Below are 23,835 nucleotides of genomic sequence, written 5' to 3' on the forward strand. Positions count from 1 at the left end.
CACAAGGAAGAGAGAGACCAACTCAGCTCAGTTTATTTCAAATAAGGGACAGTTAAACAGAAACTTTGTCACCAGTCTGACAAAGATGGCATGCACTCGCAGGCCTCGCTACCTCCCTTCTGTGACAGACAGCCTGCTCTAGGAGCCCACCAGGCTCATGGGAGAGAGCTACTAAGGCCATTATCTACACTGCATGTCTTTCCCAAGGGGCCCAAAATACGAGGCCAGCTGAAACAAAAAGTGGCTTTTCCTTGTGCAAAAGGAAAAAAATAAACTCAACTCAAAATAACACCCCCTCCACATCAAAACAGTGCCCGGTTCCTCTCCCTCCAACACACAAAGAGGAGGAGGTTGGTTCTGGTCGAAGTTCCTCTGGGCAGAGCTGAGCAGGGTTGCAATGGACTGCAGGGCCTGGGGGCGTGGTTACAGGCGGGGCTTCCTTCCCCAAGTGTGATCTCTGATGCTTGTCAAGGCTGGAGCTCCAGCTGAACAGCTTGCCACAGCGGGTACATTTATAAGGTTTCTCACCTGTATGAACCCTTTGATGTCTATTGAAGTTTGACCTCTGAATAAAGCTTTTCTCACAGAGGGGGCATTTATAGGGTTTCTCTCCTGTGTGGATTTTCTCATGGTGGCGCAAGCCTGAGAAGTCACTAAAGCCTTTCCCACAGTAATCACATTTACAGGGCTTCTCTCCTGTGTGAGTTCTCTGATGTTTCACAAAGTCTGAGCTCCGTAGAAAGGCTTTTTTGCAAATGCGGCAATGAAAGTATGTCTCTCCTGTATGAGTCCTTCGGTGAAAAACAAGCTGTGAATTCCTATAGAAGGTTTTTCCACATTCTCTGCAGGTGGGCAGTTTCTGGGCCATGGGGGCTCTGGCCTGTCCCTTCTGAGAGGCCTCTCTCTTCTCCTCTAGCCACAAGGCAGACAGCTCTCCCGAGGATGAGCTCTGTATGTGCTGACCCAGCTGCTTCCCAGAGGCCCTTTCCTGAGGAAAGAGGTGTGCCCCAGTTCCCTCACCCTGAAGGGTTTCCAGAGCCTCGGGGACACTCTCTCCTCCAAAATGATGTGGCTCACTCTCACCAAAGAAATCACTCAAGGCAGTCTGTGGTGGAGCCTCACCTGATGCCTGATAGAAAACATCCAGACATCCCTGGTCCCTGTGATTTTCCAAGTTTAGGTTCTCTTTGTCATTTTCTTGTCTGTCTTCTGAAAGGAAAAAGAAGGTTTAAATGGTAGTAACTGCTATGCCCTGTTATCCAGCTGATGCAGAGATGGTACCAGGCAAGCACCATGCCTCTTTTTACTGAAAGGGCATCAATAAATGTGGAAGAAAACCATCACCCAGGTGCCTCAACACTCCAGACTCACTCTACCTGTGCTTGATTCAAGACTAAATCAATTGGCTCTGAAGTCGAGCCATTCATTCTGAAGAACACAGGCTTCTTCTAATGAGCTTTTCTGATCCCTCCACAAGCAAACTATGCACTTAAGGGCCAAAAACACCAAACATTATATACAATCAGTGCTTGTTAAGATGGTTGGTTTTCTTTCTAAGGTTTATTTTTATTATCTGTAATTATGTGTAAGTATGTTTGTGTATATACATACATGAGTGCAGGTACCCACAGAGGAGCTAGAGTCACAGACATCTGTGAGCTACCTGACGTGTGCTGGGAACCAAACTCAGGTCCTCTGCAAGAAGAGCATGCATGCTCTCAACTGCTGAGTCATCCCTCCAGCCCGAAGATTTTCATTTGATTATATATAAAAGAGAAACACAGTAAGAATTTAGGAAGAGAAAATAAGCACATGTAAGAATCTCAAATCAACCCCAACAGCATTACCAAATATGACGATATAGATGATACTGGCTCACTATGTGGCCCTGGCTAGCCTGGAACTTTCATCAGCCAGACTGGCCTCAGACTCCAAGAGATCTGCCTGCCTCTGCCCCCCAGTGCTGGATTAAAGGTGTGTGCTACCACGGTGTCTGGACTTCCAGTCTAATTTCATTTGCATGCACATATGTATAACCTACTTTTATAGAAAAGTGATGTCATATTGAACACAGTTCTATATCTGGCTACATAGCATTTATACAGTAAATATTGACCCTGGTCTATTTAATATTTAACATGAATTCTCATAGAAGAAACCTAAATTCTTTGGGGGGGGGTGCGTGTTGAGACAGGTTTTCTCTGTGTTATCCTGGCTGTCCTAGAACTAGGTCTGTAGACCATACTGGCCTTGAATTCACAGAGGTCTACATGCCTCTGCCTCCTAAGTGCTGGGATTAAAGGCATGCACCATTACCGCCTGACCAAGAAATCTAAAATGTAGTTAATGAACTTTACTAATGTTTTATTGTATTCATAATTTTATTGTAGGCTCAATGCAATAAGGCTATATTGTGCCACACTAGTTAACTAGAGCAGTTCTATGTGCTTTGCTAATTATGTATGTTTTATGTAAGTGTTTTTGGTTTTGCTATGTTGCCCAGGCTATCCTCAAACCCTTAGGCTCAGGTGATACTCCTGCTCAGCCTCTGGGGTAGCTAGGAATTCAAGTACTGGACACCACACCTAGCTATACATGTTTTATTAACTTGTGTAGGTAATTATGCTTTTTCTCATAATGCAGGCTTCTGATTATTATTTATGAAGCATCTGGTAAAGATTTTATTTTTTTATTTTAGTTGGAAGGTTTATTTAAATTTTTAAAAATTACTTTATCCTTATAAATCTAAGAATCTATTCAGTGCCATGCATAGTATCATAAACCTAGGATCCCTGAGTGGGAAGGTGAGGCAAGAAAATTCCAAGATCAAGGACAGTTCAGGGAACACAATAAGATCCATCTTTTAGAAAGTAATCAATCCTGAGCTACAGAGCAGGTTCAAGGCCAGCAGCTCTATGTAAGAATCTGCCTCAAAAATTTAAGCCAAACTAAACAAAAGTAAACAAGAGGTTGTTTTCTTCTCTCTTTTTTATTCTCACCTTACCAATGGTCTGCCAGGCCTACACACCTATCAGAGAGCTAGAACTGAACATGTTTGTTCTCTGAGTGCCAAGACATAGCCCACTCAGAGGGTAAAGTGCTGTCTATTGTCTTTGAAGAAGAGCCAAGTAACAGCCACCATGAAAATTATAATAAATATATCGTAAATTTAGAATTTCCCCACTGTGGAAACCTATGCCCTTAATCATGTATTTACTACGATAAATACCACTGTAATAAACAATTCTCTTTATAAGTGTTTACCCACTTTCTGATCAATGCCTTAAAGGAATTCCTCAGAGCACAACTGCAATACCTAATGGCTTGAACATTATGATTTTGTTTTGGTTTTAAATTGTTCTTAGATTTACTGTATGTGTGTGTGCCTGAGTGTGTATATGAGCACCACACATGCACAGGAGCCTCTGGAGGTGAGAAGAGGGTGTTGGATCCCTGAGACTGGAGTTACAGATGGTTCTGAGATGTTACGTACATCTTGGGAACCAAACCCAGCTCCTCTACATGAGCAGTAAGAATCCTAAACCACTGCGCCATCCCTCCCGCCTGCAGTTCTTAGCACCCACTGGCAACCTCGCTCTCGGAGGGGCTCTCCCATCCTCTGCTGTGTGTGTTGTTACGCAGGAGGAATGGGCGGGTGCTAATAGTTGAGTACTGAATGCTTTCTTTACATATGCTATTTAGAGCAGTGAAAAATGGATTTTTGTTATTTTAAATGTTAATTCCTCAGTGATAAAAGGATAAATCTTTTTCCTCACACATCTGGGAGCTACTTTTTATACTCCAAGACTGCTGTCCAAATTTTACTGTAAAAAGTAATTTGTTCTCATCAACTTGCTTTATCTTTCTCTATTTTAAGAAAAATAAAACATACCATCATTTATGTATCAAGTTCACAAAAATGTTTTACACCAATTTAGTTGCAGTGATTTTGTTGAGTTATTCTTATGTATAGATTTTTTTTTACTTTATAAACAAATTATAAGTCTGTTATTCTTTTCCTCAAAGTTTCTTTTATCACCTCTATGCTTACAAAAATGTTTCCAATCCAACAGGATGCAAATAAAATATCCACTTGTGTTTTGTTCTTTGTGTATACTTTGCAAATTATCTTTTAAAAACTGATTTCTAACTTATTTTGTTAAGCAACACAGGCAAAGTTCTCCAGTACCTCCCTTACATCCCTGCACAGAGAAGCAGTTCCTGCCCATGGATTCCTGGCTACCTCCTTCACTAGAAGTGAACCTGAGAGCCTCCTGCTTCACGAAGGATCTTCCAACTTTGCTCACTATTCTTTGCTGTTAAGATATGTACTTAGGAATCACATAACTGGTTTAGGGGTTTTGTTTTACTTTTTGCTGTTGTTTTAATCCCTGGGTACTCTGACTACAGACACAGAGGCTGATCCTGCTGATCCGCTTTTACTCTGAACTGTCCTTCCGTATGGTCAAAGAAACAGCATCTCTCTCTCATGACTTCTGCACTTGACCTTACTACACATCTGGCAGTCTGCCCAACCACTGAGTTTTCCAACTGGTCCTTTCTTATCTTGGTGCTGTAGCTTCTGCCTCAGTTCAGTCTCTCTTCCTATAAACCTGGACCCCCTACTAGGTCCTGCACAGGCTTCTCTCTCCAAGTGTTCTCTTCCCATCTGTCCTCATCACTACCAAATTAATCATCCCACAATTACTTCTAATACCCTTTCTCTCAATTCTATCTCTAGCTATAAAGACAGGCTATACAAGGCAGAATCTAATGGGGCCAAGTCAGCAAGAAGGATGGATGGGGAAAAAAACAACAAAACCCCAAACAAAACAGAAACAGCTGGGATACAGTGAGCTGAATATCGAAAATAAAACTCCACTGCTACAACGTATAGGCAAGCTCTGTCCTTTACTCATTTTTACTGGAAATGTAAATATGCCAAAAACATCATCTCTATAATAATAATAGTAATAATAACAGTAATAATAATAATAGGCTCAGTGGATAAGAGCACTTACTGTTCTTGCAGAGGACTTGGGTTCTGTTCTCAGCACCCATGTGGGAACTCATTAACTGTCTACAACTCTAGTTCTAGGGAGTCTGATGGCTTTTCTGGCCTTCTTGAACACCATGCATACATGTGGTACACAAATATATGCAGAAAAATACCCATACACGAAATTTTTAAAAATTCAAATCCTACTAGGCGAACCAGATAGCCCTGCTCTTCCCAGGTTGGTTTCCTAGGTAACACTCATGAAGTATCTTCTTCCAACTCTGCTCACCACTCTTTCCTGATGACATGACATAGTGTGAAATTGATTGCTCCAAAGGAACTCTTGTGAAATGGTAAATATACTGCTTCAAATTAAAGTCAGAACTGGGTATAATGTGTGCTTTGAACATATAAAATCTGACTTGACTCCCAGCACAAAAAAAAAAAAAATTTGATAATAAAGCTACATCTATCAACTCTTACTCTCTGTAATACATTAACAGGAAAATGATTAGACTCCATTAGGGAAAGAATAATTTGAGTCCTTTTCCTTCTCCAAGATTCTAGAATTCAATACATGTGTACACGGGCATGTGTGTACACATGTGAGTGAGCTGTTATGTTTTCTATGGTTGATGTGTTTTAGAAAGGACACCCAAGGCAAAGGGGTTCCGAGTTATTCCCAGTCTTGAAGCATGTTGAGCATCAGCTGATGCTGCTGTTTAATGAAGTCCAGGCACACAGAGGCTAAACAAGACATTCTTCTGTTAGGTGCTTAGTACTGATTATGATCAGGTTAAGAAAAGTTTAGTTTGGGGCCAGTAAGATAGTTCAGTGGATAGCAGTGCTTTCTATACAAGCCTGATGACCTGACTCTGATCTCCAGAACCCACATAATGGTGGGAAGAAGGCTCCATAGAGCTATCCTCTGGCCTCTATATACACGTAATGGCACAGAATGCCCCTACACACACATCATAAACACACATTAATAAAATTAAAATATTTTTTTACAAATCCAAAAAAGTATTTTCCCTGAATTTCTTTGCTGATGTAATGGCTATTACATGAAGCTTTCTGAGAAAATGTTAATACCTATATTGGCCTCATGTTGTCTGAATATTAGTTCTCTCTGAGAAGGAAAACTGTCACAATAGACCTGACTGACAGAATATCCAACATGTGCTCTTTCATTCATGGCTAAATAAATATATCAACAGCCCTGCAGCCAGCAACTGCAGGTAGTCTGGTGTAATAACTACTTTACCCGCCACCTGCAGTTTGATCTGCAGAGGTCAGACATGGCTAGAGACCATGACATTACTGACCTTTGCAGGTAGGTCTTGCCATCTTCTCAGCGCCGTGAAGGTTTAGCCCCACTAGTTCTTCCCCATATTTTGCTAAGTTAGTCAGGTCAGGTTTGGAGTTGGAAATGCCTGCTACTGAGAGAGAGAGAAGTTTTGTGGGCTTAAATGAACAGTGATGTCTGGGAACGCAAAGGAGAATCCCAGACATGGAGTCACTTACATACACTCACCAGAGAACTAGATGATAAGGACATATGATTAATGCCATGAAAACAAGAATCTAGACAGGTGACAAGGACCTGGGGACCACTGGCGGGCTGGTGCAAACATCAAGACAGGGACTCTTACCATTTTTAAGACAGTTCAGTTTAGTAGGAAAAGAATTATAAATCCAAAGCCAGGAACAATTGCATCCACCTTAACTCAGCCCCTGGGAGCTGTGGAAGACTGAGCAAGTCCTTGATCTGATGCTCATTTCTAGCATCTTTAAAGAGGGAATGCTATAGGTGGGCATGGTGGCATATGCCTTTAATCCCAGCACTCAGGAAGCAAAGGCAGGTGGATCTCTGTAAGATCAAGGGCAGCCTGGTCTATAATAGTAAGTTCCAGGTTAACCAGGGCTACCTATGAGACCCTGTTTCAAAAAGGGAAAAAGAAGGGGTGGAGGGTGGGGAATAGCATCACCATGACCATTTAATTTGTTTCATAAATTAAAAGTATTACTATAGTTAACACAATCACATAGTTCCTGAAGAACGGAACACTTTCAATAATGGAACATTCTTATTTATATACCTGCTATTACTAACTCATCAACGTCCTATAGGAGCACCAATGACTCCCTCTACACACACCTGCCACAGGTGTCTCTAAGTATGCGCACAAAATACTCAACAGTTTCTTAGTCTTTTCATCTCCTCCCATCAAGTGGACCCATGCCCTCACCTCCTGAAACCATTTTCCCATAGGTCTCCAGCATGAGATCCCAGTACTGTTCCTTCTGAGTAGAATCCAGGTGTCTCCACTGCTCCTGGGGGGAAAACACACACAACTATCATTCCAGTGAAGGTGCTTAAACCTGCTTCCCAAACCACAGAAAGCTGAGAGGAAGGAATCCACTGTGGATATTGGTCAGTAAGATACCCAAGAACTCACTGGAACAAGTGAGTCCTCTGTCAAAGACAAAGAGGGCAATGGGAGGATGACAGGCTTCAGATCCCCATTTCTTAACCAGTTTATAAAACATTAGGGGCGTACTTCTGGGGTTTGGTTTGGTTTGGTTCTATGATGCATAACACCACACACCCTGACCCTCGATCTCATCTCTTACAAGAGCTGCAGCTCTTTTGACTCTGGGTGCCTGCTATCCCCACTATTAGAAACCTAGAAATCCAAGAGAAAGGAAAGACATTAAAAGGGAAATTAGTGAGAAAGGCAATTGTAAATGAGTGAAAAGGTAGGAAGAGTTAACAGCTGTAACCCCTGATTCTGAAACAAAGCATCAGGTGTCACAACTGCATACATCTAGAGTCCCTCAACGGTTCACAGGCCTCCTACCATAAAGCTGGTTTCACTCGCAGTGCTCCTGAGCAAGGTGCTCCCCATTAGACAAAGTAGCCTTTCTCCTCTTTAACAGTAGGCTGAAGACCCAAACCAGGAAAGGCCACTCACCTCAAACACATTACTTTTCAAAATGAACTTTCAGCCTCCCCACGAGAAGCTGACACTAGCAATCCAGAGTAATTGGCAGCACTATGTGGAGTTGTATATACTAGACCCCAAGTCCCAGACTGGCCGCTTTCTACTGTGTGGTCTTGGGCAAGTTACTTAACCTTTTGGAGTCTTGGTCCCCACCTGCTGGCAGTTCCCACTAAACTTGTTGGGAAGTTTGAAAGAAGTAATGTAAGCATCACTGTAACAACAGGACACCACAAGCTTCTCACCCTGAGTTCTAAAGCAAGTCTGCCACCTAGTGTCAGCAATGTCTCCAGGAAAGAGAAAGTCTGGAATTAGCAGACTGAGGGGGAGGAGGGTGTGGAATTTTTGGTATGAAAAACATCAGAATGCTCAAAAGTTCTCTCAATATTCTTAACTATATTCCAAATACAAAGTCAAATGTAAACTTATTATTTTGTTACTGTTCCATGAATGAAACCCCTGGAAACAGCCAGTCTGAGTAAATATTGCTAAATACAGGAGTCCTCAGTTAGAACCCCCAAGACCTTCATTTGAGAGCTGTCAGGGAAAAGGACGCCACGCAAGATTCTGACAGAATGGCAGCTTTGCTGGACACTGGACATTCTCCATGGCACCACCAACAGCTGCTGCTAAGTGAAGTGACAAGCAAGAGAGTGCAAGCACTGGAAGCTCCAACATCACCAGCAGCCAACTGATGGCCCAGAGTCACTGAACACTGCACCCATGGCTGAAAGCAACACTCCAGAACTGCCAAGAAGCCGAGGCCTGAATGTAATCCCTAGTATAGGTGCAGGATACCAACAGCCATTACCTTTCCCTTTGAAAGTCCCAAAGTCCATTGTGTGCTCTGATGGAAAATCTTGTTCCCATGTGGAAAGAGCACCATCTTGTGGGCTTATAAACTATGGCCATCTTCAACTGAAATAGAGTAGGGGCACTCTACCCAGTCATAGTTTCTGATAATGACATACTATGTAAGAGTAATCACATTCCCTCTGCAATCTGACATGATTAGCAAAACTTCAAATTTATAGACAAGACCTACAGTCTTAAATTTCCCTTAAGTTTTCAAAGGAGTCCATTAAATATGAAGAATTTGCTAAGGCTGATATTGGTTGGGGTTGGTGGTTATTGGGATATATAAAGATGACTTACTTTAGTGGTTGGTAGGCAGTTGTCAACTAATACAGTATATGTATATAGTCACCAATCAGCTAATACAGGCACTGTACATGTGTATAATTGCCAATCAGCTAATAAGGGCACTGTGTATGTGTGTATGTGTGTATGTGTGTGTGTGTGTGTGGTCACCATTCAGCCATTACAGGCACTGTGCGTGTCAGTGTGAGAGTGTGTGTGTGTGTGTGTGTGTGTAGTCACCAATCAGGTAATACAGGCACTGTGTGTGTGTGTGTGTAGTCACCAATCAGGTAATACAGGCACTGTATGTGTGTGTGTGTAGTCACCAATCAGGTAATACAGGCACTGTGTGTGGTGTGTGTAGTCACCATTCAGCCATTACAGGCACTGTGTGTGTGTGTGTGTGTGTGTGTAGTCACCATTTAGCCATTACAGGCACTGTGTGTGTGTGTGTGTGTAGTCACCATTCAGCCATTAGAGGCACTGTGTGTGTGTGTGTGTGTGTGTGTGTGTGTAGTCACCAATCAGGTAATTCAGGCACTGTGTGTGGTGTGTGTAGTCACCATTCAACCATTAGAGGCACTGTGTGTGTGTGTGTAGTCACCATTCAGCCATTACAGGCACTCTGTGTGTGTGTGTGTGTAGTCACCATTCAGCCATTAGAGGCACTGTGTGTGTGTAGTCACCAATCAGGTAATACAGGCACTGTGTGTGGTGTGTGTAGTCACCATTCAACCATTAGAGGCACTGTGTGTGTGTGTGTAGTCACCATTCAGCCATTACAGGCACTGTGTGTGTGTGTGTGTAGTCACCATTCAGCCATTATAGGCATTGTGTATGTGAGAGTGAGCGAGAAAGAGAGAGAGAGAGAGAGAGAGAGAGAGAGAGAGAGAGAGAGAGAGAGAGAATAAGTATAGTCACCTATTAGGTAATACAGGCACTGTGCATATTTATAGTTGCCAATCGGCTAACACAGGAACTGTAAGTGTGTATGTCACCAGTTGGCTAATACAAATACTCTGTGTGTATAGTCACTGATTACCTAATACAGACACTGTGTATGTGTATGTAATCATCAATAATGAACAGTGATGCTAAGCATTTTGAATATTTGTTCTTTATTTTGTGACTGGCCTGAAATTCTAACACTGCTGCCTCAGCCTTCTGTGTGCTAGAACTACAGGCAAGTGTCACCATGTTCAACCTTGATCTTTCAAATTATCCAGAACAGGTAATGGTTGATATCTGTACTATTTAAACATATTAACCAATTCTCTGGACTGTTCCTACATACTCCAGCAGCAATAGTCCTTTGATAAAGTAAGAGACAGCTTGGTTTTATGATAAAACTAGCACCAGTAGCATAGGTCTACCGGACCTAAAAGATGACAAAGCTATGTACACCTAATTTTTTACCACAGGGGCCAAAAGTTACATTGGAAAAAAGATAGCTGTTCAATAAATGGTGATGGCAAAACCAGTTATCTACCTAAGGGTGAAATTAAATTCTTATCTTTCACCTTGTACAAAAATCAACTAAAAAATCAACCAAAGACCTTAATTTAAAACCTTAAGTGCTGAAACTTCTAGAAGAAACCACAGGAACTACTCTTCAGACACTGGAGTAGGCAAGAACTTTCTGAATAGGACACTGCCAAACAGGAACAGTCAGAAACAAACAAGGAGCAAGTGTCAACAGACAGACCACATGAAAATCAAAACGCTCTGCATTGCACAGGAAACAAGCAGCAGAACACGCAATCCCCAGGATGGGAGAAAATCTTTATCAGCCACACTTCCTACAAAGAATAACACCCAGAATTTACAAAGACCTGCAGAAAGTAAATACACAGGATGAAACTGCCAGTAAAGAAAAGGAAATCAGTGGACAGTTTTCAAAGGAACCCTGGGCAGCAGGCTTCTCTGGTGCTCAACCACAATCCTTCCCATCTCTATTTTCACATCTCTGGTTTCAGTTACCCACTGTCAACTGAAGACTGACAGCATCAAATTAAATTGTATACTATCTTTTCATTTATAATCTGTCTGCTTGTTTTTTAAGACACTGTCTTCAGTACAGTTCACGGTGGCCTGAAACTCACTTTGTAGTCTCAGTTGGCCTTGAATCTACAACACATACCACTTCATTTTTTAAAGTGTTAGAAATACAGGTGTGCCACCACACCCACCAACTGTGCATCATTCAGAGTGGATGACATAATTCCAAACAGGATGTGAATCATCAATTTAGCCAGCACATCCACCCTGCACACACTGCCCACCAGTCATCCACCCTGCACACACTGCCCACCAGTCATCCACCCTGCACACACTGCCTACCAGTCATCCACCCTGCACACACTGCCCACCAGAGCATCCCCCTGCACACACTGCCCACCAGAGCATCCCTCTGCACACACTGCCCACCAGTCATCCACCCTGCACACACTGCCCACCAGTCATCCACCCTGCACACACTGCCCACCAGTCATCCACCCTGCACACACTGCCCACCAGTCATCCACCCTGCATATACTGCCCACACACTTATTGTTTAGCAACTGTTTGCTGTTAGACCCACAGTTGCACAATCCGTGCTTCTGTTCAACTAGCCCTTATTTTACTTAAGAGAAGCCCTGGAGTGAGAGAGATGGTGGCCATGCCCGAGAGAAGCCATGAAGTACTTACTGAGTAGAAAATGAAAACATTCTCTACTCACTAAGGAAACAGCCAACAGCCATACACAGAAGTTGCTGAGTTCTGCAGTAAGAACAAGTCTTCTACTCATAAAATGGTGAAAACTGGAAAACATTAGTACTAGTTTTGCTGTCACACCATGAACTGCAAAAGTTACAGCCACAGTGGGTGAGAGTTCTATTATCCACTTGACTCCTTCTCATCTGACAGCAGCACATAAAGGGTGAGTACAGCGTTACAGGGTAAGACACACTGACGCAGGCTCCACACTCATGTACCTCTCATTACAGAGAGCCACTAGAATTACTCCATTATTAGACGTCAATGTTAATCGCTCCCCTTTCATAACTTACAAATTAATTTTTATCAGAGGACTGATAGGAAAGCCCCACTGTATATATATAGGGTGTACAGTGTCAGACATCTTGAAATCACACACACACACACACACACACACACACACACACACACACCTGAGACATCTGAGCAAAACAGAACAAACTTTGTCCAAATAACTGTATCCCGAGAATATTTATAAAAACAAAGATAACCCAGCAACTTCTTGAAATCTAGGTAGATGGACAACAAAAACCCAGCAAGAAGACATTTTAAAAACAGAGGAAATAATACATTATACGTAGAGAAAAGGAATATGAGTTTTTTCATAAAATTCCATTTTACATAAAATTCTAGAAAATTCTAATGTGTGTTAACAGAAGGTAGTTAGTAGGTGTCTCAGAATGGCTGGGGTACTGCAATGAGGGGAGACAAGAACTCAAACAGTAAGAGAGGGGCTGCACAGACAGCTCAGCAGTTAAGGGCACTGTATGCTCTTCCATGCTAGGAAGGGTTCAATTCCTAGCATGCACATAATAATACACAACCATCAGTAACTCCAGTTCCTGGGGATCTAGCCTCTTCTGGCCTCCATGGGCACCATAGGCACCTGGCACATACCAAACAAAACAACTCATAAAAATAATTAAAAAAAAAAAAAAAAAAAAAAAAAACCTTTTAAAGAAAAACTTAAAACATGAATGTGAGAGAGATATTTATTCTTGATTGTGCTTGTGTTTTGTACGGCTGCATACATACACCAGAACATACTAAACTATATGTTTTGAGTATGTGCAATCTATCAACATTACTCCTATCATGTCAGAGAAAGAAATTCACCTGTCACACATGAGAAATAACCATTCCAAGTTTCTAACAGACTCCTGTATGGGTAGTTCATACTAGGAAATAAAATAGCCCTTTCTTAACATGGGCTCAAAGTAATGAAAACAAACAAACAAACAAACAAACAGAAAAACAGAAACTACCATATGTGGGCAAAGCAACTTGCACCTCTTCCCACAGGCCAGGTTCTGTTATCCATTGTCAAGATGACTGGCCAAAGAAGCAGGGACTTAACTCTTACAGGGAAGCAGCCACTGCAACTACTATATAGCCATGCTCTACCTCTGCTTCTCTTCTGTCTCCACCAATAGTCCTAGGCCAGGAGATACAGGCTAAGGACCTTACTCACCTCCTGCAGTGCTGGGAGAAGTGAAGTTCCCACCTCTTGGTCTCTAACAGGCCTCTCCTCAGGTCTGGCAGGAAGCTGAGAAGCAGCCAGAGCTGTGGCAAAGAATAGGAGGCTTTCAGAATCCAATGTCTCCCTTAACCACTCCCCGGGGATACCATGCAGTTCTTCACAAATTAGAACAGTTTGCAGTGTCAATCAAATTCCAAGACTTAGGATTACCTACTAACAACTCCCACCCCTACTCCAAGCTTCCAGTCTTACCCATGTTTCTCCCAGCTCCCTCCCAAGAACCAAAACCCAAATGGTATGACCCAATCATGAATGGTTTAAAATACAGATCTGCCATTCCCACACTTTCCAGGGGCATTATACTGTTTCAGCACACACTGAGCAGTACTAACCACAGCCCCCAAACTTCTCCTAGATACTACCACACAGCACAACAGATAACTGCCTAGTTCCCTCACCTAATTCTGGCTCCATGTCTGATTCCTCTTTCACACTATTGCTCAGTAGCTCCCCAGGTGCTGAGGATGAATTCTGAAGAGACAGGTCCTGAGGTACCACTTCCAGCATGGGTTCCACCTCCAGTGAGGGCTCCACCTTGTCCCCATGGCAGTATGTTGAATTCTCCTTCTTGAATGGAATCTCCTGTCCTAAAACTTGGATGCTGATCTGGACAACAAACAGCACTAATTATCCAAGGATGCAGAGTCAAGATTGCTCAAAGTTAATGGAACTGGCCTTCTACAACAGACCATGAGATAAATAGTCTTATGGCTATTGGGCAGAGAAAAAGAAAGGCCCCTTTCAACCCATAAAAAACAGACCAGAAACTGAGGCCTGAACCAGGTCTGAAAAACTTAAAATGTGATGTTTTTAAAGAAAAACTTAAAACGTGAATGTGAGAGAGATATTTATTCTTGATTGTGCTTGTGTTTTGTAGGGCTGCATACATACACCAGAACATACTAAACTATATGTTTTGAGTATGTGCAATCTATCAACATTACTCCTATCATGTCAGAGAAAGAAATTCACCTGTCACACATGAGAAATAACCATTCCAAGTTTCTAACAGACTCCTGTATGGGTAGTTCATACTAGGAAATAAAATAGCCCTTTCTTAGCATGGGCTCAAAGTGATGAAAAAAAAAATCAGAAATTACCATATGTAGTTTGTACCATATGTAGTTTGTACCATACGTAGTTTGTACCATATGTAGCAACTTGCACCTCTTCCCAGAGGCCAGGTTCTGTTATCCATTGTCAAGATGACTGGCCAGAGAAGCAGGGACTCAACTCTTACAGGGAAGCAGCCACTGCAACTACTATATAGCCATGCTCTACCTCTGCTTCTCTTCTGAGTCTGTCTCCACCAATAGTCCTAGGCCAGGAGATACAGGCTAAGGACCTTACTCACCTCCTGCAGTGCTGGGAGAAGTGAAGTTCCCACCTCTTGGTCTCTAACAGGCCTCTCCTCAGGTCTGGCAGGAAGCTGAGAAGCAGCCAGAGCTGTGGCAAAGAATAGGAGGCTTTCAGAATCCAATGTCTCCCTTAACCACTCCCCGGGGATACCATGCAGTTCTTCACAAATTAGAACAGTTTGCAGTGTCAATCAAATTCCAAGACTTAGGATTACCTACTAACAACTCCCACCCCTACTCCAAGCTTCCAGTCTTACCCATGTTTCTCCCAGCTCCCTCCCAAGAACCAAAACCCAAATGGTATGACCCAATCATGAATGGTTTAAAATACAGATCTGCCATTCCCACACTTTCCAGGGGCATTATACTGTTTCAGCACACACTGAGCAGTACTAACCACAGCCCCCAAACTTCTCCTAGATACTACCACACAGCACAACAGATAACTGCCTAGTTCCCTCACCTAATTCTGGCTCCATGTCTGATTCCTCTTTCACACCATTGCTCAGTAGCTCCCCAGGTGCTGAGGATGAATTCTGAAGGGACAGGTCCTGAGGTACCACTTCCAGTATGGGTTCCACCTCCAGTGAGGGCTCCACCTTGTCCCCATGGCAGTGTGTTGAATTCTCCTTCTTGAATGGAATCTCCTGTCCTAAAACTTGGATGCTGATCTAGACAACAAACAGCACTAATTATCAAAGGATGCAGAGTCAAGATTGCTCAAAGTTAATGGAACTGGCCTTCTAACAACAGACCATGAGATAGATAGTCTTATGGCTATTGGACAGAGAAAAAGAAAGGCCCCTTTCAACCCATAAAAAACAGACCAGAAACTGAGGCCTGAACCAAGTCTGAGAGACAGTCAAATCATACCACTAATATTATGTTCTCCTAGGCAGCCTCCAACAATTAAATTCAATGTAAGCAGCATATGCTGTGGTCTTGGTGTTCTATTCTGGGGAGAGCTCCTTGAACCTCCTAGCACAGGAATATGCATAATGCAGACTTTTCACCCACCTCCAAATCCTTGCTGGGCAGCCAACTCTCGAAGCCCCTTAAATAGATTCAGGAAGGGGCCAGTTGCCAAAATAAGCAACCATGGGATTCCAGGCTTAAAACTCTCAGCTGACCCCACCCCTAGGTCTAGGAAAAGGAGAGGGATATTCAACCACTGATGGCAAATGAGTTAGGCAACTATGTCAGAATGGTGAGACCAACCCCCAGAAAAAAGAAAATATAAACAATGGGGTTCCTAGAGCTGCCAGTTGGTGAAGTCACTGAGGTTCTGAGAAAGTGGCACACTGGGCAGGACTGGGAAGCAGCCAGTCTGTCTCCCTCTCCCTCTTAGCTACCTATGAGGTTTACTCTATATAATAAACTGGTAAAGTAATAAAAGCATATTCCTGGGTCCTATAGGTCACAGATCATCAAACTGGACAGCCAGTTTGCTAAGACATGGCATTTGTGAGTGGCATCTGAAGTACCAGAACAGCTCTATGGGGCTGGGCTCTGGTCCTGTATAGATAGCTATCAGAACTGGACTGACTTGCTGATACTTAGATTGGATCAGAGAACTGAAGGATTGGTTATTGGTTTGAGAATCCTCTATATTTGGGGTCATAAGAACTGTCAAGAAAAAAAAGACAATGAACCAGAGAAGCCCCAGAGGAACCTCATAGTATGCTTACCCATTGCCACAGTTTCTGGGGATCTCCCTTCAAGCTTTCCACGAGGGTCACTGCCTCTTGTCCACTGCTGGGACACTGTTTCCTCACCCACATCTGGATCTCCCCAGGGAGGATGGTCAGGAACTGCTCCAGCATGAGGATCTCGAGGATCTGCTCTTTGGTGTGAACCTCCGGCTGCAGCCACTGGAAACAGAGCTTCCGGAGTTGTCTCAGGGTCTCCTGGGGCCCAGACATCACCTGGTAACGAAACTGCCTGAAAAGCTGTCGAGCAGTCTCAGGGTTGGCAAGCTCTCTTGGCTGGGTAGCATCTGATCCAGAGAATGTGGCATCCTTAACCCTGGTCAGAAAAGGAAGCAGGCCCAGAGCCTGCCCCAAGTCAACGGGCATTGTCTGGTTTCACAGGGCCTTTCGGATGAGGGGCTTCCAGGATGGAGCAGTCTCTGGAGAGAACTGTGTCTTCTAGGATGGTGAATGAAGAATGAGAGCCAATGCTGTACATGAACAATACAACACATGGTCAGAAACAGCACACGTGTGTGCTCCCCCTGAAAGGCCTGCAGGCCTGTAACTGTTCAACATGTATATAATTCCACTTTGAGAGGTTGTAAATTTGAAGGTATAAAGCAAAGTACAGCTTTATCCTGCCCATATTTATATTCTCCATTGTTATTCAATGTCCAGAGACTCTACAGAAGAATGGAATATACCATATAGGCAGGAATGCACACACTTGTAATCTTGGCACTTAGAAGGTGGTGAGTGTGGGGCTAACCTGGGCTATATAGCAAGTTCAAGGTATATCTCTGGTAGGTAGGAAGACCCTATTTCAAAAAGAAAAAAATAAGAGGTTGGCATGATACCTCAGCAGATAAAACCATTTGTTATCTAAGCCTAACAACTTGGGTCCCCTTAGCCCACAGAAATAGAGAACCACTCCTAAAAGTTGTTCTCTGACCTCCACACGTACACTGTAGTGTGCACATGAGTAGCCGCACATACTCAATAATAAATGTTTAAACTTTTAAAAAGAAAAAAATGCACACATAAAATCATTTCATTATGAGTTTCCAAGTAAACACATACTTCTGTATCTCTGTACCTGTAAGCTCATACATAACGTTATTCAGGATTGGGGATGGAGCTCAGAGAGTATAGTACCTACCTCATATGAGCAAATTCCTAGGTTCAACCCCTAGCATCTGTAAATTGGCACAGTGACTCATGACTTCAATACCAGCACTTAGGAAGTAGAAAAAAGAAAATCAGTAGTTCAAGGTCATCCTCAGTTACACCATGAGTTCAAGGCCAATCTAGGATACATGAGACCCTTTCTCAAAATAGACCAGACAGACAGACAGACAGACACAGACAGACAGACATGGATGGACAAGAGCCCTAGGAATACAGGCTAATATTGAAAGGGTAATATGTTTCCATATCGGCATACCATGTTATCTCAGGGCTAAAGCAATAGGGCCAAGAAACCATAGACGGAAGCCTACATTTCCAACTATAAGCCAAAACAAACTTCTCCTTAAAACTTGTGTATTTCAGGTATTTGTATAACGACACAAAGCTAGCTAACACAGCATCAGGATTCAGAAGACAGCAAATGAAGCAGTGAAAAGGAAAGCAGTAAGTGCCAAAGTTATCATTAAAGTGTTCTCAAAGGATCATTTATTCTGTTAATAGCTGACTTTATTACAGGTGCTCATAATAGTGGGTCACTGAACTGATCCTTAAAATATCATAAAGGAAGATAAAACAATCACCATTTCTCTATAACAGTAATGGGATACATGTGGGCACACACACACACACCATACACACATATACATATACACACACCATATACACATATACATATACACACACCATATACACATATACATATACACACACCACATACACATATACATATACACACACCATATACACATATACATATACACACACCATATACACATATACATATACACACACCATACACACATACACAATAATAATAAATTAGAAGGACAAGAGGGAGGAGGACAGAAATGGGGGGAGGGAAAGAAAGATAAGTGTAACATTCAAAAACCAACCAGAGCAATTTTCTTTCAAGGATGCAAAAAAGGAGAGGTAAGAACAGCTTAATGCCATGTGTTTTTCAGAGGACCTCTCTAAATTTATGCATTTTATTTTGGGGGTTTTGTTGTTGTTTTAAAGAGCCTACACACTTCATCCACATATACAGGTAGTATTCAGTGGTACTAAGGTAACATTACTAAAGTAAAAAAATATTACATATTTGGAGAATTGCATTTCTGGCCCTGGCAAAAAAAAAAAAAAAAAAAAAAAAAAAAAAAAAAAAAAAGCAACAATACAAATTAGTCGGCCAGCTACAACCAATTCCCAAACTGGAGAAAGCTTGTAAGACAGTCAGTTTTAAGTATTCCATGGAGCAAGTGAGAATGCAGTTCTCAGAGAGATTGGTGAGGTAAGCCCACAGTGGCTATGTGAGGACAACCTAGCTACTGCAGTGCACAAAGCTAAGTTCACAGGGAGTACAATGGTTTCAACAAGCTGCGGCAACATGAGCACAGCTGAACGATGTTGGACTGACTCTGTTCTGAAGAATCCAGCAGGGAGAAACTTTGCAAATGGGGACAGATGTCAGTATGGGGTGTCCCCTAAGCCCTGGTACAGACTGGGGGCTGCTTATCACCAGGATAAAGCACCAAGGTTTAACAAAGATCAGAACACACACAAAAGGCCAATCAGGAATGAGGCACTGGAATTTTTATAATCACTCCAGGATGACCAGGGCTAAACAGAGAAACCCTGTATCAAAAATCCAAAGAGTTTTTTCCATCCAGTAAGACCCACTCTCACCTGCCCTAACAAAACACCAGATCCACAGATAGCAGTTTCATTTCATCAACGTGGAAAGCTGTGGGGAAGCACCCTGCTCCTTCTAACGATTTGCTTAACTGAAGTGTAAGATAAAGCCTCATTGCCTGCTCCAACAAACAGCAACATTCCTCAAGAACATAACTGGTCTTCAGCATCACTAATGCATCACTGTGAGAGTCAGAATGCAATATGAGATTACTAGATACACAGAAAAAATAGGAAAATAGGAGTCTACAGCAAGAAAAAGAAGCAGTCAACAAAAACCAACTTCAACATTGTCAGGGCTTGAAGAAAACTCCAAGTCCAGCATAAATATCCTTTACCAATTAGAATTAAAATACACAGCTTACAGGAGCTAGGCAGAATGCTAGCCTAGCATGTACGAGGCTCTGGGTTCAGTGCCTTAAAGTATGCATACACATGCACACACACCACACAAACTAAAACACATACCACATGCACAGAGACACACATGCACACACATACATACACACACTGCACAGACACATGCATGCCCACACATACACCATACACACATATACAGACATATAGAGACAGACACACCATAACACACCACATACAATGCACATACCTGTACACACTACACACACACCACACACACTGCACACTCAACCACCATCATAAACAAATTTTTCAAAAAGAACCCAGAAAATTTGTCATCAGTGAATATGTACTACAAAAATAAAGGACATTCATTCCTTCAACTGCTAGAAAACTTCTATCTTCAGAAAAAAAAAAGCAAAAATAGTCAATGTCTGGTGATCACAAATACTATATTTTTTTATTTGATAACTTCCATAAAAGGCAGATGAGGGCTGGTGAAATGGTTCAGCAGGTCATGTTACTTGCTGCTAAGCCTGACAACCTGCATTCGATCTCTGGGACCCCCACAGTAGAAGGAGAGAAGTGAATTCCACGAGTTGTGCTCTGACCACATGTGCACTGTGTACATCCACATACATATACAAATAAAAAATGTCAGGGCTGGAGAAATGGCTCAGCAGTTAAGAGCACTGACTTCTAGAGGACCTGAGTTCAATTCCCAGCAATCACATGGTAGTTCACAGCCATCTGTAATGGGATCTGGCGCCCTCTTCTGGTGTGTCTGAAGAGAGCAAAAGTGTACTCATGTATAAACCAAAAAATGATGTCATTTAAGGTTTTCAGATAATAGTAGTATAAGAGATATTAAAATTGCATGGGGGAAGACACACTTAGTATATGGTATAAATAGTATATGGTATAAGCATATGAAATCTGATATGACTCCGTTAATATATTTGGCCAAGCTGACTAGAAGACTTGTTAAGACTTTCTACTGCTGTGAAGAAACACTGTGAACAAAAGCAACTTGTCCGGGAAAGGGTTTCATATACATTTTTAATCTAACAGTTAATCTTCCAAAGTAATTAGGACAGAACCCAAACAAGGAAAGAACCTGGAGGCAGGAAGAGACCATGGAAGACTGCTTACTACCTTGCTCAGCCTGCTTTCTTAAAGAACCCAATACCACCAAGTGTTGCACTACTCACAATGGGCTGGGCCCTCCCTCATTACTAATTAAGAAAATGCTGTACAGGTTTGCCTACAGCCCTATCCTAATGGAAGCAATTTCTCAACTGAGGACCCCTCAAGTGACCATAGCTTGTGCCAACTTGACATAAAATTAGCCAATACAAAGACAAAGGGGGGAGGGTGTCATTTCATTCTGAGAAATGTGTTGGCTCATCAATAATAAACAGTGTGGCTATAATAACACTGACAAAAAGAAAAAAAGATGTCATGTCATTAAAACAGATGGGTCAGATCATCTAGAAATAGAAGTGTATACACACCTAGTATCAATGTTTTGTTGATTATTTGGTTCGTGTGTGGGGGTGGTGCGTATTTGGGGCTGTTGTTGCTTTGAGATAGGGTGTGTCTCTGTAGCTGAGGCTAGCCTGGAACTCAAGGTAATTGTACTGCATGCATCAGCCTCCCCAGTGCTGATATTACAGGAGTGAGGTGCTGTCCTGTCTTCTAGTATCAACCAAAGCTAAACCCCACAGCTCTAGTATTCTTAAGTAAGTCCGTAAGAAATACTCAGGAAAACAAACGATGTGCATATTTCATATAATTGGAAACTTCAAATATGTATTCTGTAACCACAGTATTCTATCCTAATTAGGGTTACTATTACTATGAAGAAACACCATAACCAAAAGCAAGCTGGGAGGAAAGGGTTTATTCAGGTTACACTTCTACATCATGGTCCATCACTGGAGGAAGTCAGGACAGGAACTCAAGCAGGGCAGGATCCTGAAGGCAGGAGCTGATGCAGAGGCCATGGAGGAGGGCTGCTTACTGGTTTGCTCCTCCCAGCTTCCTCAGTCTGCTTTCTTAGAGAACTCTCAAGACCACCAGCCCAGGACTGTATCACCCACAATGCCATGGATATCTTCCCCATCAATCACTAATTAAGAAAACGCCCTACAGCCAGATCTTAAGGAGGCATTTTTTTCAGCTGAGGTTCTCTCCATTCAGATGAAATCAATTTGACATAAAACCAGCCAGGACAGAATGTAATTAAATGAGAAATCAACACCAATAAGGGATCTGGAAATCCCAGCTTGTAGAAATTAGTAATCAGTAGTCATAAAGACATCACAATGGAAATTACAATACAGTTTCACACAAAATGATCACGAAATCACAGTTTCCCAAATACTATGAGCTTTGAACAGCAGCTCAAAACCTATGAGTTGAGACCCTTTCACAAAGTCACCTAAGACCATGGGAAAACACAGATATTCACATCACAATTCATAACAGTAGCAAAATTAGTTATGAAGTAGCAATAAAAATTCGTTGATGGTTGGGAGTCTCCACCATGAAAGGGACTGCATTAAAGGGTCTCAGCATTAGGAAGGTTGAGAACCACTGGCTCAGGAGGAAAACTCTGAAAAGAAGGCTCTGTTTCTAGAAACGAAATATATAAAACTCCTTCACTATCTAAATGAACTATTTCCTGAGTTTTACAAAAATAATAGAATTTCAGTCGGCAAAATTTATATCTGTAAGATTAGTCAAAATTAGTTCCTAACACTAATTTGGAGAATATTCAAGAAATTCTATTCTGGGAACGCTAAATCTTACATATTTAAATCTTATGATATTAATACTACTTGTTCTGTGCAGTAAAAGCCAACTGCTGGCTACCACCCAGGCATTTGGACAAGGAGTCCATTTACTCAAAATTAAATTACTGTATAGGGAGACTTGAGGACTTGTGCCCTGATGAGCATTTACTTCTCACTCCTCACAGAAGAAATTCGTGACTATCTGTATTATATCTGTATATCTGTATTATATCTGTATTACTGACGCTTTAAGAAATCGAAGTGAAATGCACATCTAAGTCAGCATTTTTCTATACACACGTAGTTTACACACAGGGTTCACATGTAGGTACCCCTTTGTTTATCAGGCCACTGTAGGCTTTGCTCCTGCTATTGCTTGACCTTCCTGACAGCCCTGTAAAGTATTAAAAGTTGACAGATCTGGTTCCTCCAAGGCTCCCAAGCAGCAACGCTTCAAGCCCAGGAAGAGCTAGAGCCGACTTCTAGGGGTTTGCACGGAGCAGCCGAGGGCCAGAAACTAGTGGCTGGCCTCCCGGCAGTGTGCAACCGGAGCCCAGCCCCGCACCGTCCTCTCCTGGGGCGAGCAACCCGGAAGAGCCCACTTTACGTTCCACCCCGAGTCCCCTCCCCCGCACGCGCCTGTCGCCCGCGAGCGCGACAGGAACCCAAGAGCGCGACAGGCACGGGGCCGAGACCGCTGTCCCCGACGCAGCTCGCTCCCGGCAGTGCGCGAGCTGGAGCGAATTCAGGTTTGACCCCAGGAGTCGGCTACCCCTCCGGTCCGCCCAACCGACGTGCTTACCTCTGCTATCGCCGCCGGACCCGGCGCACTTCCGGAAGCTGGACGGCTGCGCGCTTCCGCGGCCTCGGCGACGCGCGGCGCCGGGGCGGAGCGAGGGGCGGGGTGAGGCGGGGCGAGTGAGGGACTACCTGAGGCCGGCTTTCCCATTGGTTTCCCAAGAAGTGCTCCAGTTCACGACCCGCGTCTGGCGCCTCCCCTCGTTGGGCCGCTAGCTCCTAGATCCCACCATCACTCACCGGCCGGATCCCGGTTTCTAACCCAGGTTGTGCCCACAGCCTTTTCGCCCATTTTCAGACCGTCCTGCACTGGGCCACAGCTGTCACCTCGTGTCACTAAACACAGTTGACAGAGCCTCCAGTCCAAATCCAGGTACTCAGTCTTCAGTAACAGACAGACAAGGCAGCTTTGGAATAGAGACGTGTGCTGTCCCTCCCCTGTGGTTAGAAAGATTGACAACTCCAAAGAAACACGGCGGGGGCGAGGGGGAGCTTGGTATGTGCTCGTACTTGAA

At 42.9% G+C, this 23,835-nt stretch overlaps 1 protein-coding gene across 4 annotated transcripts; it reads right to left on the reverse strand.

The window, feature by feature from the left end:
• Positions 1–23,523, reverse strand: Znf18 (zinc finger protein 18). Of its 4 annotated transcripts, XM_076936608.1 has the most exons (10): positions 23,325–23,522; positions 17,650–17,726; positions 16,488–16,978; positions 15,263–15,470; positions 14,796–14,887; positions 13,840–14,047; positions 13,373–13,464; positions 7,252–7,336; positions 6,328–6,441; positions 1–1,209 (listed from the first exon to the last, which is right to left on the reverse strand). In XM_076936608.1, exons 3-10 carry the CDS (start codon positions 16,872–16,874, stop codon positions 281–283), a joined length of 2,115 nt encoding a protein of 704 aa, XP_076792723.1. In that variant the 5' UTR covers positions 16,875–16,978; positions 17,650–17,726; positions 23,325–23,522; the 3' UTR covers positions 1–280. The 4 variants fall into 4 exon arrangements, with proteins under 4 accessions (XP_076792723.1, XP_034363735.1, XP_034363733.1 ...); XM_034507844.2 differs by lacking the exon at positions 17,650–17,726 and having other exon boundaries at positions 6,328–6,438; XM_034507842.2 differs by lacking the exon at positions 17,650–17,726 and having other exon boundaries at positions 23,325–23,521.
• Positions 23,524–23,835: the final 312 nt, after the last annotated feature.

This window comes from Arvicanthis niloticus, chromosome 6, assembly GCF_011762505.2.
Source record: "Arvicanthis niloticus isolate mArvNil1 chromosome 6, mArvNil1.pat.X, whole genome shotgun sequence".
In the NCBI taxonomy this organism is placed as follows: domain Eukaryota; kingdom Metazoa; phylum Chordata; class Mammalia; order Rodentia; family Muridae; genus Arvicanthis; species Arvicanthis niloticus.